Source organism: Pseudopodoces humilis, chromosome 20 (genome assembly GCF_049639895.1).
Source record: "Pseudopodoces humilis isolate 2021_Gansu_Grassland_sample_001 chromosome 20, ASM4963989v1, whole genome shotgun sequence".
NCBI classification, from domain to species: Eukaryota; Metazoa; Chordata; class Aves; order Passeriformes; family Paridae; genus Pseudopodoces; species Pseudopodoces humilis.
The window spans coordinates 3024767-3039786 of NC_142219.1; the positions used below are offsets into that span (position 1 = coordinate 3024767).

At 46.4% G+C, this 15020-nt stretch overlaps 1 protein-coding gene across 2 annotated transcripts in view; it reads left to right on the forward strand.

Moving 5' to 3' along the window:
- Window positions 1-9894, forward strand: part of SETD1B (SET domain containing 1B, histone lysine methyltransferase) — a 43704-nt gene extending 33810 nt beyond the window's left edge. The window contains exons 9-18 of one of the 2 annotated variants that reach the window (XM_014253935.2): window positions 307-394; window positions 1205-1422; window positions 1674-1803; window positions 2489-2953; window positions 4723-6279; window positions 7582-7748; window positions 7998-8129; window positions 8233-8352; window positions 8717-8854; window positions 9539-9894. In XM_014253935.2, the coding sequence (XP_014109410.2) occupies window positions 307-394; window positions 1205-1422; window positions 1674-1803; window positions 2489-2953; window positions 4723-6279; window positions 7582-7748; window positions 7998-8129; window positions 8233-8352; window positions 8717-8854; window positions 9539-9712 (3189 nt within the window). In that variant the 3' untranslated portion in view covers window positions 9713-9894. Of the gene's footprint in view, window positions 1-306; window positions 395-1204; window positions 1423-1673; window positions 1804-2488; window positions 2954-4722; window positions 6280-7581; window positions 7749-7997; window positions 8130-8232; window positions 8353-8716; window positions 8855-9538 lie in introns of those variants that run through there. The other variant, XR_015774212.1, reaches the window with a different exon arrangement.
- The last annotated feature ends 5126 nt before the right edge of the window (window positions 9895-15020 follow it).

The following is a 15020-nucleotide window of genomic DNA, read 5'->3' on the forward strand; positions in this document are numbered from 1 at the left end:
TTAGGCTCTCTTTCTGTTCTGCTACAATCTCAGAACACATGGATTTGTCAAGATCTGTCATCCTCAAAGTACCCGGTGATGACATGCACCATGCTGGTACCCAGGGTGTTTTCATGCAAATTGAAGGGGTAGAGTTTCATTCGGAGTGAAATTCTGTTTGCAAGCAAATAAAGAGATCAAGAGCTGGGAAGCGGCCCTTGGTTTCTGCTGTAAGCGACCACAGCAAAAAGAAGTGGCAATTTGCTTAAGAAGTTGATTTCTGCTGTTTCTAAACTTTTAGAAATGCTAATTGTGTCTTTTGTTCAGGTGAAAAGAAAGGAGCCACCTGAAGCTGCCTCAGCGGGAGATCAGAAGAGAATCCGGCCTTCTACTTCTGTGGATGATGAAGATGAAGGTTTGCAAAGTACATTTGTTTGAAACCTAGGAGCAGATGCAAACCCCACTCAAGCTGAATCCCTTTAAACTTCACAGCAGTGTGCTTGCTTACAGTTAAATAAAGTCAAGGATCTGAGCCAATCCCTGCTTCTCACAGAGCTCTCATCAGCTGGGACATGGCCTCTCTGGGTTCAGTTATCTGAAATTCACTGGTGGGAAGTTTAAGACACACATTTTAAGAATAATTCATAACCTGTTTTAGCTGTGCTGGGCCCCAGCAGAAGGAGCTCAGATGGGTTCATGGGCTGTTTGGGGTGTGCTCACAGCTCGCTGGGACGTGGTGGGAGGAAGCACACAACAGTTAGCTCTGCATTTGGTTTGAGAAAGAAACCAAAGTTATTTGCCAGAAAAATCTGTTTGAAAATATCTTAACATTATTTCCTATAACCTGGAAAGAGTAAAGAGGAGACAAAGCTTTGAATACCCTTTGCTTTACACATGGGTTCATGTTGAAGTAGATTCAGATTAACAAGAGGTTTTGAAGCCAAAAAATGAAACAAAAAAAGCATTAAATTCAGGTTACCTGACCTCAGTCATGCCATGTCTCCTGTCTGCTCTGCCTAGGAAATGTCAGTTTTGGCCACCCACATTTTGCCATCAGCACTGTTCACTGTAACATCAGCAAGTCCCTGTAAGCCTGGGGACCCTCACACCACATGGGCACATTGCTCCTAACTTCAGTCTTTCCAAAGAAGAAGTTTCCCTTATGTAGTTAACTTTGTCCTTTGCAAGGAATTTGATGGTAATTTCTGTTGCTTTTGCTCCTCAGAGTCTGAGAGGGACAGGGATGCTTCTGATACAACATCTGAGCTGTCAAAGAAGGATGCAGAGGCAGTGGGGCTGCGACGGCGACCAGCAAGGCCGTTGGAGCTCGACAGCGAGGGAGAAGAAGGAGATGAGACATCAGGGAAAGAGGAAGAGTCCTCCTCAGAGAAGGAAGAGGAGCAGGAAGAAGAGGGAGGCTTGGTGAAAGCAGCACCTGGCAAGGTATGTCGGTGTGTGGCTGCAGTTTCAATGCTGTCTGTCATTAAAGGGGGGCCTGGTAATGCCAAATGCCAAAGTTCCCTTTTCTGGGAATTGAGTGCTCCTGGTGGGGTCTGTGCCCACAGAACCTCTGTCAGGTCACTCCCTCTTCAGGTTTTCTGACAGCCTCCTTGAGAGTCTCTGGTGGTTACTGCACTGGCAGCCAGGTCACAGGCTCAGGCACTGCTCACTTTTGGCAATGCTTTCTTGCAAAGGAGGAAGAGGAGGATGAGGAGGATGAAGATGATGAGGATGAAGATGATGATGAAGACGAGGATGAAGATGATGAGGAGGAGACAGGCATAGATACAAGTGACAAGGAGGAGGAGCAGGACTCCGAGGAGGGTAAGCAGCTCCACTGGAAGCAGCGAGTGTCACCCTCGGGTCAGCTGTGGTCTCCCTTCTTCTTTTGTAAGCTGATTTTGTTACTTGTGTTCCTCCTTTCACTGACAGGCAGTTTTACACAATATAATGCAGAGAGATATTTTTAATTGTTACCTGTGAGGTTCCCCTGATCCCTCAGTCAGTGGGTCCCTTTGCAGCTCTCCAGCCCCTACCTGATCTCAGCCCAGCCTGGCACAGGGGCACAGGTCTCAAGCCCAGCTAAATGTGTGCTTGTTTTGTGAAACAGGAGTGGCTGGGGGGAAGAGGGACCAGATTTCAGCCAAGGGTAATTTGGCTGCTAATAACTCTGTCCTGTCTATCAGTTTCTGCTCTAGAAGGTGGTTGTTTCCACTTTTTAAGGCCGTGTTGTAAAGGTAGCAGAAAATCTCAGTAAAAGATACAATGCACCAAGAGACCCACTTGGGAAGGTGCCAGCAGCACTGCTCCTCATCTGTTGTACAGTGATTGTTGTAAGCAGCCAGAGACAGGATTTATAAATCTTTGCAGAAATAAATTGGGAGGTCACTCCTTCAAACCTGTGTGCTGCTGTTGATGCTGTTCCCACACTTTTACAGTAGAAGGGATCTTTGCCCCTGATTGTTTAATAAAGCCAGAAAGCAGAACTAATGGCAGTTTGTTCTTGTAGATGTAGCAAGTCCCTCATCTTCCAAGGCTGAAGTTGAATCATCTGATGAAAGTGAGGACTCCTCTGAATTCGAGTCAAGTTCAGACTCAGATGATGAAGATGAGGAGGACGATGATGACGATGAAGATGAGGAGGAGGAAGAGGAGGAAGAGGTGGCTGAAGATCAAAGCAGAGAAGCCATGGTTGCTGAGCCAGAGCATGAACCTGCTGGTCTTGAGCTTCCTGATGATGAGAGGGAGACTATTTTGGACCTGTATCCTGTGGATGACTACATGGATGCAACAGGCTTGGGACTTGCTGAGCCAGCTTTGGCTGTGAAAGATGAAGGCAGTGGAGAAATCAAGGCAGGGGAAAGTGAGTGCGGCCAAGTCCCGGGGGCTTCTATTGCTGCTGAAACTCTGAAACACTTGGTTATGGAAAGAGACCAGGAGACAAAACTTGCACTCTCTCCCATCTGTAGGCCAGGTATGCCCTTCCATGTGCTTTGGAGTTTTTTTACCATGTTTCCAAGTAAATTTTCACCCGGTATCCAATGTTTGTTTTTCCCTTGTTCTCTTCTTCCAGTCTCAGCTCTAGGCTAGGGATTATCTGTACAGGGAAAGAGGTCTGTGCTCAACTTTCCTTCCTAGTAAGAAGCTTTGCATGAGCCATCTGCTACTAAAAATACTGTGGTTACTGTATCCAGAATCTTATCCTGGGCCAGTTTAGTTGGAGTCCTACAGGAACTGAACAGTTGTCTTCATCTGAGGGTGACTGATGGGGTGGCTGAAGCTCAAGATAGAAAAGCCATGGCTGCTAAAACAGAACAGGAATGTCACTACTGGCTCTTTTTGATTTTTATATCCAAGCAGTATGTGACAGGGAGGCTGTGTGGGGCAGGTGAGCGGAGTCTCAGAGTTATGTATGGTTCCTAATATTATTTGTGGGGGTTTTTGTCACCTACTCCTTTTAAATGGGTTACTCTCTAGTTTTCTGGAAGAAGGAAATTGTCTTCCATCAGTACAGAGTTGTATTTAACCCAAGGAAATTGGAAACCTTTTACTAGACCAGGAATGAGATGCATAAAGCTTGAGTAATTTAGCAACTGGGGGAAATCTAAAAGTTGAAATTGGAGCCAACAGGGAGGGTACATCTAGTGAGACCTGCTTGTGGAGCCTTGGGCAGCACTGATGTCTGAGGACTGGGCAGTGTTTTGCCTCTTGGAGAGCTGGAGGTCCAGTACCTGCACAGGGAGTCATTCCTTGGCTGCTGCAAAATCTGAAAGTCACAAAGAGGTAAAATGCTAAACTGGGCAGGGCAAAGAAGAACTGGTTTTGCACAAATCCTTTCTAGAACAGGTCAGTGTGCCAAAAGAACATAAATTTAGAAACACCTGCACGTGAGCAACTTGACGTGTAAGGAGCTTTCCAGGTAAGCTACGGGAACAAACTCAAACTGCAGCATTGTTCTTGAGCAGCCCAGCTCTGTCCTACACGAGTTGCAGGGCTCAGACCCTTCTCCAGCAGCCCTGGTTTGTTCAGCACAAGCAGGGAATGCTTCCCTTCTAACTCTCCAGGTGTTTTCACCTCCTTTCGTTCTCCCACTTCAAAATGTTATTTTGAGCTGCCTAACAAGATTCAACGTTGATTCCTTTTGGACCTGGCCCTAAGTGGGTAAATAAACTCCAGATAAATGAGGCTGCTGCAGGGAGAGCAGCATATAAATTGCCTCATTGATACCATCTGAGTGTCTCCTCATCCATTACAGGGGCTTCCCATTTCCTTCACGTGTTACTCAGGAGTGTTCTGCTATTCCCTTCACTGCTCCCTCCTTGCAGAGCTGAGGGTGCTCCTTGGCCTGCAATTAGTTTAGTTCCCACGTTAGAAAAGGTGATAACTCTGGGCTCTGACAGCTCTTCTCCAAAGTCCTCACCCCACAATCCACTCACTCCTCTAATGTCTGTAAGAAAGGTTGTCAGGGCTTTTGAAAGCGGAGAAACCTTTGTTCTGGTCTGTGTCATAGCTAATCCTCAAATTAATAGTGCGGGTTTTTTATGGTCCATTAGGAAAGTGTGTGGTAGTGTCTAATTACTCTACATTCTGTGCCTCCAAAATGTAAAGCACTGGAGTTTTAAATCCTCCCAGTGGAACTGAGCTGTTCTTTAATTGTGGCATCTTAAATATGTCTTTACTAGCAAGTGGCAAATAACCAAGTGGAGGCAAAGCTCCTGATTCTCCTCTCTGTTCTCCTTTCAGAGGAGGAGTCCGAACCCACTTCCATGCTGGAGCCGGAGGTACAGGAAGGTCCAAAGCCTGAATCTCAAGATGAGGAAGCAGCTATCTGTATCTCTACTCCAGTGGCAGTCTTTGGAGAACCTCTGCCCAGCAAAAGCAGCTTCTTTGGCAAGTCTGAGGAGAGCAGCTTGGAAGCCCGAGTTAAAGCAAAGCCACCGTCGGCAGCAGAGGAGGACGAGCGGCTGCCCCGCACGCCTGGACGGGAGGTGATGACCCACTCGGAGACTGAGACTCTCCTGCTTCCAGCCCACAAGGTGCCATCCTCCATGCTTCCCTTGCCATCGACACCCGGCAAGGAAGAATCTTTAGTCCCTCCAGAAAAGTTCCCTGAACAATTACTGGTGACCAAAACGTCCGTGGAAGAGGAGATTCCTAGGACTCCCGGGCGGGACATTTTGGCCAAGTCTTCACACCCCCTCGCGAAGTCGCAGAGCACGGACACTGTTCCAGCCACGCCAGGAAGTGATGCTCCCCTTACAGGAAGCAGCTTGACCCTCAGTTCCCCTCAAGTCCCAGGGAGCCCCTTTTCCTACCCATCCCAATCTCCTGGCATTAACAGTGGCATTCCTCGGACTCCTGGGAGAGATTTCAATTTCACGCCTACTTTCCCAGAGGCTGGTGCTACCATTCCTTGCCTTCTGCCTGGCAAGAAACAGTCAGAGGATGAGCTAGAAGAGAAACCCTTTAAAGAGCCTCTTGGTGCTTCCCTTACGATCAGCATGAACAGTGTTCCTTCCCCTATCCCCTTTGCCAGCCCCCCACAGGCAGATTTCCACATGGACATGGGTTTGCCACCTGATGAGCCAATACCTGTAGCAGCCCTGCCATGCATGCATGGCGATGGAAGAATGCCCATCGAGGAATGCAAGGCAGAAGTAAAACCTGGTTTGCTCTCCCCAGAAGTACCCCCTGGGGCTTCTATTCTTCCTCCCCCTCCACCACCTTCTGTTCTTCCCAAAAGGAGGCCGGGTCGGCCGAGGCGGTCCCCACCTTCTGTCCTCTCGCTGGATGTGTACTCGGGCAAAACCATAGAGCCTCCTCCCATGCCAGTGGCCTTGGTGGAAGGTCCTGTGGGCAAAGAGCTGTTGAGTGGACATCCTGATGCCTACTATGGACTGAAAGACCCTGAAGCCGTCACCCTGGACTTCAGGAATGACGGTTTCCACGAGAAAATAGCAGCTGAGACAGTTGCAGAGAAACTGCCATTCAAGGAGCTGGAGAACCAGTGGAATGAAGACTTAAAGGAAGAAGAAGCTCACGCAAAACCTAAGAGACAGTGGCGAAGGCAGAAGAAGACATCAGAGGAGCTGCCCATGATCCCTTCCCCCGAGTATTCCCCACCCCAGCCGCAGTTCAGGCCACGCTCCGAGTTTGAGGAGATGACCATTTTGTATGACATCTGGAACGGAGGCATCGACGAGGAGGATATCAAATTCATGTGTATCACATACGACCGCTTGCTACAGCAGGACAACGGTATGGACTGGCTCAATGACACCCTGTGGGTTTTCCATCCTTATATCCTTTCTCTCTGTGTTGGCAGCACGTGTGAGATGCACGAGAAGTTGGTGGGAGAAGCAGTTGCTTACAGGAATAGCGATTGCTTGGATGAGCAGGGAATTTTAGGCTGTTTTATTCTGTGAAGCTGCAACACAAAAATACTGGAGAAGTGGCTGTTCTTGCTGCACGTTCAGTCTGGAAGTGCAGGGACAGTCTCTAGGCACCTCTTCTGGGGAGGTTTCCTTCCTAGTTTGAGAAGCTTCTGTCTGCATGTGACCAGACTTTTTTTCCAGCTTGCCTGTGGAATTTCTAGTCTGCACATACACAGCTTTCACTTGGAGCTAAAACTTGCTGTAAAAATAATCTCACCATCTGTTCCTAAAACAATGAGTTTGTGGTTCTAGCATCTTTAACTTGCTTTGAGTTTGACATACTGGTAGAATCAGTGGTTTCTAAGTGGTACATCAGGGCTCAGTGTGTGTTCAGCCACCAGTAGTGATCTCCAGAGCAGAGCCTAAAAGACTCTTCTAAAAACCTCAGAACTCTCCAGTACTGTTTTCAGGAAGGATGTACAGGTTTATGTGTTGAAGAAAACAAACACACCACCTTGTGTGTTGCTAGAGATTGTGTGAAGTTTAGATAGTTTCCTGCAAGACAGGAAAGCAAAACCAAAACAGCCCAAACCACCTAAAAACAGTGAGTAATAACTAACAAAACCCATAGTGAAAATAAATCTCTTCCCCTCTTGATAAGGATTATATTGTAACAGCAAAATTATGCTCACTTTTAAAGCCACTTGAAAATCACCTTGAGTTCATCGTGTGCCACACTGCATGGCAAGTGTGAAAGTACCTGCAGGCTCACCTGCTCTGCAGCAAACCCTCAGCACTCCAGCTTGGAGGCCCTTACCTCTTGTTTTTTATGGTCCCACTGCTTCAGTTTTCTGATGTCAAGGATATGTTTTGCCTCACAGGGAGCATTTTTGGGTCGGTCTCAATTGCTGTAGCCTTCATGGCTGTGTTTGTGGGGTGAGCTGGCAGCAGTACACCTCCAGTGTCCTTCCAGGAGCCAAAGCCCTGGAGGTGCCTTCAAAGCTGAAGGTTTGTCATGAGTGTCTGAAGGAGCTGATTTCCCAAGGCTGGTGAGAGCAGCATCTCTCCAAGGCCTTTGGGTTGAGCAGCATCTTGGTAGTAATGTTAATTTTTGCAACCCCACAAAACCTTCCTAATTTTCCAGGCTCCTGGTGTTAGCTCCATGCAACTGTAGCAAGTTTAGTCTGGTATACACCTCTGGCTGTGTTTCTCCTTAACTTCTTGCCACCTACCAGCTTTTCTACCCCCAAGAAGAAGAAGAGGGATGACGGGATGCGGGAGCACGTGACGGGCTGTGCACGAAGCGAAGGCTATTACAAAATTGATAAGAAGGACAAACTCAAATACCTCAACAATAGCCGAGCTTTTGCAGAGGAGCCTCCAGCTGACACACAGGTGAGGAATCCACAAGTGCCAGGTGTCAATGGGATTTGGTTTGACACTGTCACACACAGTAGGTGCTTCCTGCCTTTTGGCAAGGAGGGAGAGGAAGCTGTTGTGTCTCATCGATCATCCTGGGGTTGTGTGGGAAGTGTTAATGTTTGATGTCAGGTGTTCTGTGGTGATGTGTTGTAGCACAGGGGGTTGCTCACAGGGAGCCTGCAGAGTGTTGGATCAGCTTTGATCACCCGTTTGTCCTCTCAGGGTATGAGCATCCCTGCCCAACCTCACGCTTCCACCCGGGCTGGTTCCGAGAGGCGATCAGAGCAACGCAGGCTCCTCTCCTCCTTCACTGGTAGCTGCGACAGTGACCTGCTCAAGTTCAACCAGCTCAAGGTAGATCACCCCCTGCTGCAGATTGTGAACCCAAAGACATCCTTTCCCATTCTGTGCTGTGGCTAATTCAGGGTTGGGGTTCTGGGGTGTTTCCTTCATGCAGTTCCGGAAGAAAAAGCTAAAATTCTGCAAGAGCCACATTCACGACTGGGGCCTTTTTGCTATGGAGCCCATTGCAGCTGATGAGATGGTGATCGAGTATGTGGGTCAGAACATCAGGCAGGTGAGCTGTGGATGAAATCTGAGCAAAAACCAGCCCTGGAAGAAGCCCTCGAGTATGACAGCCAGGGTTGGAGTCCTGGGTTGGAGGTGTCAGCTCTGGGCTGGGCAGTGGGAGTGAGCATGGTTTGGGAGTACAAGGGTGGGAATTTCAGCAGCCCATGGAAACTGAACACACAGGAGAATCCTCCTTAAGAAGCCCATCCTGACCTTCTGTGTTTCCAGTCAGGTGTGTGCTCTTTTGGGGTGATGGGGATCACATAAACCCCCATTGCCTGGCACGAGCAGAGCTCAGGGGAGCCTTGTGTAGGTGGCTGCTCACAGGTCAGTTGTGCAGCGTGGCCTGAGCCTGCCTGGGGTTTCTGCAGGTCATTGCTGACATGCGAGAGAAGCGATACGAGGATGAGGGCATTGGCAGCAGTTACATGTTCAGAGTCGACCACGACACCATCATCGATGCCACCAAATGTGGGAACTTCGCCAGGTTTATCAATCACAGCTGCAATGTGAGTATGCTGCTCTCGCCTGTCATTGCTCCCTGGCTCCCTGACAAACCCGGGGAGTCCCTGCCAGCCCTGATTGGGGTGCTCAGAAGTGGCAGGGGGCCACAGGGTTGTGATTAAATGTTAATGAGCCACAGCAGATCAGAGCAGGGTTTAAAGTAGTGTAAAGAGGTTGGAGAGACCTGAGAAATGAAACATGCAGGGAGACTGAGTGCACTCAAGAGTCCTCCTGACTGTCTTGGGGGATCATGATGGACAGTGAGCAAGCAAATCTAACAAATATTTCCTTAACACATACCAAATTTCAGCTGTGGGAACAGTCTCCTTCTAGAGTCCTGATGGGAAAATATTCCCTGCTGTTTCCCCCTCTGCTCTGTGCTGCAGTCTGCACTCAGATGTGCCTGCCTGGCCAAACTGTTCAGCACTGAGCTTCTCTTAACCTGTGACAAATTTGATGGAGCATCAGCCAAGCTCTTTTGTTCCACAAATGAGCAGAATGTGGATATTTTGGAGCAGCACAAGGAGGGCTGCTCTGTTTTCTGGCCTCACCCCTCCCCTCCTAGGCTTGCCCTGAGTCCAGGCTCTGGAGTCATGTCTCCGGAAAGGATTGTCCTGATTTATTTTATCTTGAAATAATTGTGTGGAGGCTGGGAACCTACATCATCACCTGTTCTGTCACCCTTGCAGCCAAATTGTTATGCTAAAGTGATCACGGTGGAGTCTCAGAAGAAGATCGTTATCTACTCCAAGCAGCACATCAATGTGAACGAGGAAATTACCTACGACTACAAGTTTCCAATTGAGGATGTAAAAATCCCATGTCTCTGTGGCTCTGAGAACTGCAGGGGAACCCTGAACTGAACTCAAGGTTTCTCTCATCACACTTGCACCTTCGGCCATGTCAAAACTGTGGTAACCAGGTGTGGTTGCACTTTGCCAAAAAAAGAGGAAAAAAAAAAAAACAACAGAAAAAAGGAAGGAAAAAAAATTTAAAAGCAAAAAAATACTTACCCAAAAAAAAAAAAAAAAAAAGAGGAAAAAGAGAAGAAAACCAAGCAAGTTTCGCACTTCTGCCAGGATCATGAGTGAAAACAAAAAGCGCACACGCTTACGAGGACTGTTCATCTTTCAGGTGCTTTTTCCTTTTCAGATCCAACACGCACACAAAAAGGTGGCTACCTTTTGTGGCATGGTCTATCCAAACACTAGCTTCTCTGTTCAGTCCCTGCAGTAATGCTCCATAATGGGATAATGGTACCTTTTTTTTTTTAATTGTTCTTATAAACCTTCATCTTTTCATAAATGCTGCTACCTTTTTCTCATCAGTTTTTGTTGGTTGAAAAAGACATTCAACGTTTAAATGTGAAGCAGAGACTGAAAATGCCATATAGGGTTTGTTGGAAGCTTGATTGGCTGAAATTGCACAGTTTTCTCAGAGTAAGCTGTAAATAAATGTAAGGTTGATGTTACAGAGCAAGCCAGAGGCTTGAGGGTGTGTGAATGAGTGTGTGTGTGTGTGCTTGGGGGGGTGTGTGCGTGTGCAGGTGTGTCCACAGTGAGACTAGAGCTGACCTGTCCTGCCTTTTCGTTAGGGATGAGCCTGAACAGGGCCCCTCAGCCAGCAGAGCCAGGTCAGCCAGACCTCAGCTCCCCTCCTTGGGCTCCCCTCTCATTTTCTATGCCATGCTGGTCCATGGGGGATCAAAACCTCTGCAGCTGCACGTGAGAAATCCTTGGATACTTGAGTCACTAGAAGAAGTGGAGCCAGCTATGCAGCTGTAGCATCGTGTGACCTTTGGGGGATGCCCGTTCCTTGGAGATGGGCTTGTCTTGCTTGCAGAAGAGGCTGAGATTAAGTGGACAGCTCAGCCCTTGCTTCTGCTGTAGAAATCCTGCCCTGCTTGCAAGCAAAGACTATGGCCCATGTTTGTAGCAGGATTTTCTTCCTGTGGATGGGAAACAGGCTGATGTGTGACTTGTATTCATTTTTTCTCACTTTCATCTGCATTTCCCTGCCCTTCCAATGTTTTATGGACATGAAGTATTTGCTCTGTCCTTGGATGTGGGAGATGCCTCCTGTGATAGGAGCAAACTGTGTCCTGCCACTCTCCTCCCTCTGTTACTCAGTAACTTGGGCTGGGGCAGTCCCATCCCTCCAGAAAATCATGGTAAAAGTGTCCCCGAGAGCAATCCTGTCCCCCCCATCTATACCATGGAAATGAATGCTTCTCTAAATTTGGTAGGCATGTTTTAAAATTATTTCTCAATATGTTTTGTCCTTGTAGATGTGCTGAGGTGAAGGTTGCAGTTCTTCAAGAGGTTCCATTTAAAAATGGGACCAAACACCAAAAAAATAGTTCTTTGGATGAGATCTGGAAATGTTACACCACCATTCAGGTATAGACAGGACCAGTTTTTCAATTTGCATTGAATTTCTCCTGCTTTAAAAGTAGAGAATAGTCATACTAAACCCTTTTTAATTGGCTTGTAAGGGGAAGTTGCAATGTCATTACGAAATGGGAAGATTGTCTGCATAACTAAACACCTTCTCCCCACAGAACAAATTGCACAGCTGTATTCTTGTATTTTTTCCAAACCTCCATGAGCAGAGGTGACAACCTTGCAAAAGAGGTTCCTGGAAGTTTTTTCAGCTGTTCCATGGAATTGCCAGGCCTGTACTGCAGCATGGAGCTTGTAATGTAGGTTCTGTAATGTACCTCTGCCTCCAAATTTCTTCTCCAGGCAAAAGGCCTGAGGGAGCAGGAACACACAGACTGCTACAAGCTGCCTTAATACCACCTGTGTTTCTGTCTGAGGGCGAGCAAATTGTCTCTGAGATTGGACAATCCATGGTTCATCTCTGCTTTTGGTTTGGTTTAGTTTTATTGTTTCCCCCCCTTCATCATAAATCTATCCAGCAATTGGGTGTTGGTGACCCAGAACCTAAAATTGTGAGAAGCACAAGTTTCTGTCACTGAATGTTGGTTGGAACTGCAGTGATGGCATTTAGGAGTTAAACTGCTGCTCAGTTTAGTTATTATTTTTCTGCATGAAATTCAATCTGTTGGCATCTCCACAGCTTGGCCTTTGACTTTTGAGGCTTTGGAAATGCACGGAAGTTTCCTGGGTGTCAGAACTGAGGCCCCTGTCCTTGGCCTTCTCCCTCTCTGCTCCATCAAACCAGTGCATTAACGGTGGATTTGTGGGGCTGAGGACACCCCAGACAGCCCAGCCCTGCTGGCAGTTCTGTCTCCCAGCAGATCTGTGTGCTCTGGATGGGATCAGCCCCTGCAGTTTGCCTTAATCCTTGGTGAGGAAGGTGGGGAGGAAGGTCACTGTTACCTTCATGTCCTTCCCCGTGTGTTTTTTAGGAGCACCAAAAGGATTTGGGTGCCAAAGACCATGAGCACCTAAATCACTTGGGTACTTCCAAAGCTGCCTGTAATTTATCTCCTTTTAGGACCCCAGACAAATAATGTGAGTTTTTAGAAAAGCTGATCTCTCAGTAGTTTCCCAGGAAGAAACAGAGCTGTTGAGAAGCCACAGCACTTCTGAAAAATCATGTTAGTCTGGTCTCAAAGCTAAACCTGAGGCTTCTCTCTTTTTCCCCATAAATGTTGGCTTGCAGAGTCCTACCTGGGAGATATTTTGTCTTGGACTGGGAAGCTGCCTGACCTCCAAACAAATCATTTTATGGTGAGGACTCTCAAGTCTGGTGCAGTGATTTCTGTGGGTGCCCTGTCCCTGCCAGCCCGCAGGGTCTCGTTGGGCCAGGGGAGCCCTGCAGCCACAGATGTGCTTTGGAGATGCCTCAAATCCTTTGCCTTGTACTTGGCAAGGGATGGGATGAGAGGAGGGCAGGAGCTGTGTGGTTCACATTCAGCACAAGTTCCCTGGGACCCCATGGTAACAGTGACAGGGATAAAGAGGAACCTCATCAGCACATGCTGCTAACGGGCACTGCAGTGCTTTTGTCCACTGAGAAGCCCATCCCCAAATTTATTGTCACTTCAATTTGAGCCTCAGACAAAAAAAGAAAGAGACATTTACAGTGCTCCCTGCAAAATTCCATCTTGCTGAGAGGAATGACCCAAGAGAACAGAGCAAAATTATGGAGATAGAATTGAAGGTTTTGGTTTGCAGCTGTGGGAGGTCAGGGTGCAGGTGCCTCTGTGCTGACATCCACAGGATCCGTGTGGCTCACACCTCTCTGCAGTCCCAGGCTGGTCCCACAGTGGTCTGAGACTCTGGGGGAGTCCAGGAGGGGAAGGGGGCTCATCCTGCAGTTATTTATATTGTATAGAGCAGCTTATTTCTACAAGGAAAGAAAAAAACCATCATTTTTAAACTCCATTACACAGTAGTTTCAGTTCTGGTTTTTGTGACCTTTTTCAGGGATCATTTCAGTGCATTTCTGTACAAAATAAAAATTTAAGGAAAAAAAAGGATTTTGAAGTATAAAAAATGCATCTTCTGTACATAGGCGAACTCAAGAATCTTCTCTTCAAACACTGTTTCTTGTAGAAACATGTTGAAATTTTTTTGCTGATTTCTTTGTACTTCAAGAGCATGTAAATAGTTTATTAAAAGTGACTATTGTAATTTGGAGTTCTTTTTAAACAGATTCCAGCTCTAAATCATGTCAAGATGGGGAGGAAGAAGGACTGAGTATAGCAAAGGAGCTGGTGGCATTTACAGCTTGTGTCAAGCTTTGTATAATGTAAATTCTGTATAAATATGGGGGTTTTTTTGTCAAATAAATAGGTGAAATTAGAAGCATTAAGAAACTGAAGACAAAAAATTGCCAAGTCAAGGCTTCTTCTTTCCCCCCCTCCCTCAGTCTGAAACCTAATGTGCAAAATCTATTTATTTCAAGCGAGGAAATGTGTACAGTCTAATAGACACCCTAAAATGTATTTAAGCAAATTTGCAACTGGATTTTTTCAGTTTAATATTTGTTTTGTTTTTATGAGTTTCCTCCTTAATTGCCACTGTAGGATTTGTCCAAGTGAAAAGAAACACATCAAGAAGGACACTCTAAAACAATGGGGCAGTTTCGAAGCAAAGTGGAAGAACACCCAGCTCCCAATTCTTGCAGTTTTCTGGTTTTAATTCCCATCGTGGAAATCAAGGGCCTCCTTTAAAAGTAGGCAGGTCAAATGGTTTGCAATAAATTAAAAAAAATATATATTTTTTTTTTCCTAAGTTCCTTTTAAAAAAACAACAACTCTGCTTTAAAGATTTAGGATTTCTGCTTTTTCTTTTGTTAAGCAAATTTATAAATTTAGGGATGTTTTGTGCATATAGAATCTGTCACCAGTATGTATCTTGTTTTGAAGAAAGTGTTTTTGTTGTGGATGTGTCATGCTGTATATATTTGTTCATATTTTTGTGAATTGAATACTATGTACCATTGTATTATAGTAACTTTTATAAAGCAAACCATAAATATACTGACTTTTCTTACAGAAAAATTATGTTGTGCTTAATATATTATCAGGGAAGCTTTTTGCTCTGTGCTGGGAGCTGTGAGAGCTCAAGGAGGCAGATGCAGAACAAGAACAGTGTGAAGAACTGATTTTCAGCAAAGTTTACTGAAAATACTAATTCTGGTGAGCAGGAAATGAACTTAAGCAACATTATATTGCATGAAAGAAATATGTGTTTCTAATCTATAACCTTTAAGAAATGTCTCAGTATTAGCAATCTTGACAACCCTGGAGAGCTGAAGCAGAGCTCTCCTGACAGTGAACTAGGAGTCCCAAACATGCCCAGCCTCTGCAGGTGAGAGGTTCCTGCTCCTCCAGTTTCTGCCCTGGATTGCTCTGAGTTCATATCCTTTTTTTATTTATTTCTTTTTAACTTTATGGAGTCAAAAGCCCTGAACCTCCAGGTGAGGTGTCAGTGATGTGTGAGGCTGTTGTGGCCAGAGGCTCTTTGCTTTCTTCCTTTTTAAATCAGTTTATTCAAATGGCCAGGAGCTGGACTTGGATGATCCTTGTGGGTCCCTCCCAGGATATTCTGCCATTGTAAGAAATCTGGGATCCAGAGAAGGGGGAGTAGCTCAGGTTTGGCCCATGTACCCCCCCCACATTGGGGGGTTGGGGGTTCACAGTGGCCTCTCTGAGCTTTTATTTAACAAGAAATACCTGGAGCAGGGACAAGTGGA